The sequence below is a fragment of the Haliaeetus leucocephalus genome, unplaced genomic scaffold (genome assembly GCF_000737465.1).
Source record: "Haliaeetus leucocephalus isolate CR32 unplaced genomic scaffold, Haliaeetus_leucocephalus-4.0 Scaffold320, whole genome shotgun sequence".
Taxonomy (NCBI): Eukaryota; Metazoa; Chordata; class Aves; order Accipitriformes; family Accipitridae; genus Haliaeetus; species Haliaeetus leucocephalus.
In genome coordinates, this window is record NW_010972756.1 from 56,541 (window position 1) to 59,799 (window position 3,259).

At 56.6% G+C, this 3,259-nt stretch overlaps 1 gene segment (V, D, J or C); it reads right to left on the reverse strand.

The window, feature by feature from the left end:
• Nucleotides 1-3,259, reverse strand: part of LOC104834223 — a 20,124-nt gene that overhangs the window by 697 nt on the left and 16,168 nt on the right. Inside the window, 4 exon segments of the C gene segment in view lie at nucleotides 5-354; nucleotides 920-1,237; nucleotides 2,037-2,366; nucleotides 2,936-3,220. Of these exon segments, the coding sequence occupies nucleotides 5-354; nucleotides 920-1,237; nucleotides 2,037-2,366; nucleotides 2,936-3,220 (1,283 nt within the window).

The window sequence follows — 3,259 nt, forward strand, 5'->3', positions numbered from 1 at the left end:
CCACCGAAACGTTGACGGAGGTGGGTTTACCGATGGCCTTGTCCATGGTCTTCTGCACGAAATGCAGGGGGATGCCGTCGTGGCCGACCACGCAGGCAAAAGAGTCGCCCCGTTGCCAGTCGGCTGCCGGCACGCTCAACTTGCTGTAGACCGTGTAGGTGTCTCCTTCTTTCTGAGGGCCAAAGATGGAGAAGCTGTCGGGGGACACGGGACGATCCTCTTGGGTCCAGGTCACCAAGATGTCACGGGGGCGGAAACCCAAGGCCAGACAGGTCAAGGTGGCCGTTTCCTGACGGGCCAACTCCTCAGCCGGTGGGGGGAAGACGTAGACGGAGGGCGCCTTCACGGAGACGTCTGCGGGGGGGGCGCAAGAGAAGGTCAAGGGCGGTGGGAGGGACAGAGCTCGCCCGGTGGCCTGACTTCCTCCAGTAGGCTGGCCCTCCCAGTGAGCTAGACCTTTCCAGTAGGCTAGACCCTTCCAGTAGACTGGCCTTTTCCTGCAGACTAGCTTAAGTTGGCTTTCCCAGTAGGCTAGACCCTTCCAGTAGACCAACCTCTTCCAGTAGACCCTCCCAGTAGACCTCTCCAGCGGACAAGACCCTTCCAGTGGACAAGTTCCTTCCAGTAGACTAGACCCTTCCAGCAGGCCGGCCCAGTTGACTCTCCCAGTAGCCCCAGGTTCTCCAGCTAGACCCTTCCAGTTGGCTAGCCTCTTCCAGTAGACTCTCCCAGTAGACTAGCCCAGTAGACTCAACTTTTCCAGCCAGCTGCTTCGACTTGCCCAAAACTGCTCTTCCCTTGCTGAAACCCTTTTCACCGAGCTTCTCGGTGGACACCATGTCGGAAAGAAGCCCATCACCTCCCACGCCGGGACTCGGAGGGCGGGACGTGGGGCGGGAGAGAAGGGGCGGGCTCCTACCTATGTCTTTCTTAATAGACCTGGTGATGGGTTCTTGGATCTCGGGGATTTTGACGGTGCAGGTGAACTTCTCCCCGGAGTTCCACTCATCGGCGCAGATCTTCAGGGTGCTGGTGAGGCGGTAGAGACCGTTCTCCAGCTTCTCTGCTGGCCCTGAGGTCACATCCAAGGCGCTGCCCTGGTCTCGGCTCCAGGAGAACTTTACGTCTTCGTAAGACTTCAGGTTGGTGGCCACGCAGGTGATGCTGGCGTTCTGGCTGAGGTAGAGGTCCTCCAAGGATGGGGGGAGGATGGTGACCTCCACCTTCCGTTGGGTATCTAATTGGGGTTGGGGGAGGGGGGGGAGGGAGCGGCGTTGAGTGGGTAGATCTTGGGGCTCGGCGGATGCCAAATTCGACAGGGCGCCCCAACCCGCCTCCCCCAGGGAGGGGCATAGAGCTTTGGTGCCCCCCAAAACGCTCATCCAATTGGCAGGAGAAATATTTCAAACCCCTGTCCTCTCACCACCCCCACCCCCCCCAAAAATAGAACCTTGCAGCAAATTGGGGTGATTCCCAAGGAAATTTCTACCGTGTGATTTTTTCCTAAGGTTTTTCAGCCCCATCCATCCATTTCCTCAACAATTTCCATCTACTATTTTAGCTCCAAAAGCCACCTTCGCCTCCCCGCCCTTCATTGCCACCACCGTCGCAGTGTTGGACCCTTCTTCTCCAACGTCATTGTGTGGCTTCGTGGGAGGGTTGAGCTGATGGTGTGTTTGGATCGGCACCTATCCATCCAACCATCCATCCATCCAACCATCCATCTCCACCATCCATCCATCTCCACCATCCATCCATCTGTTGGGTCCATCAACCCTTCCATCTCCATAGACTTCACCCACCTGCCCGCCATCCCTCCCTTCCTCCCATCCCACCATCTCTACGTTCTCCAACCAATCAACCAGCCGGTATTCTATCAACCAACCATCCTCCCAGTCAACCAACCACCCGTCCGTGTCCGCGCATGCCAACTGACCAACCACCCAACCGTCTTCGCCGTCTCCGGAGCCAGCCAACCCACTCTTAACTCCCAACCATCCATGACCTCCAGGAAACCATGGCTTCCTCGACCTCACCTGAGCAGAAGGTGCTGATGTTGAGGACGGCGGGTTCTTTCAGTGATGGGTGGGTCACTCGGCAAGAGAACTCAGCCCCCAGGTCCCAGCTCTGCCGGCTGACATTGACTTTGCTCATAAATGTGGGCTTGTGTGGGGAGCAATTGTCACAGGTGTAGTCCTCCTGATCCACTTGCATCACTTCATGGTTCATCAGCCACTGCACCTTGCTACTGGAAGCCTTGGGCCCCTCGATGAGGCACATGAGTAGGACTCTCTTCTGAGGGTCGCTCTGATTTGGGTCGCTCAGAAGCTTTATCACTGGCGGGGTCTTGGGACATACATCATCACCTAGGAGTTGACCGAGATATCACACAAGGCTGGGAGCAATGCCAACCCATCTAGGAGTTGGCCAAGACATCATGGAAGGCTGGGAGCAAAGCTGGAAGCAACGCCAACTCATCTAGGAGTTGGCCAAGACATCACACAAGGCCAGGAGCAATGCCGACCCATCTCGGCGTCTGCCAAGACGGCGTGCAATGCCGAGAGCAATGCCAACCCACCTCGGAATTGGCCAAGACGTCATGTAAGGTTTGGAGCAACACCAAGCCATCTAGGAATTGGCCAAGATGGTGTGCAATGCCAAGAGCAGCGCCAACCCATCTAGAAATTGGCCAAGACGTCATGCAATGCCGAGAGCAACGCCAACCCACCTTGACGTCCACCAAGATGGCGTGCAATGCCAAGAGCAGTGCCAACCCATCTAGAAATTGGCCAAGACGTCATGCAATGCCGAGAGCAATGCCAACCCATCTAGAAATTGGCCAAGACATCGTGCAACACCGAGAGCGCCAACCCCTCTCAGGGTCCGCCAAGACGGCGTGCAATGCCGAGGGTGACTCCCCCGTTGCCTTTCTCACCTTTGATCTCGGTGATGGTGTTTGTGGTGCTGCTGTGGTCCACCTTGCACTGGAAGATATTTCCTTCCAAGCTGCTCACCGGGACGGTGAGTTGGGTGCTGAGACTGTAGTAACTGTTGCTGCTCTGGATGACCGGGAAAGTCTCGTTGTCTCCTTTGACGTTGGAAATCCACGTGACAGTGACGGGTTGGGGGAAGTAGTCGGTGACCAAACAGCCGAAGCTAACCGTGTCCTTGCAATCGCTGCACTGGATCAATGGGTAGACGACGGGACTGTGGGCCTTGACTGCAAAGGAGAAGAATCCCAATTTTTTTTTGGGGGGGG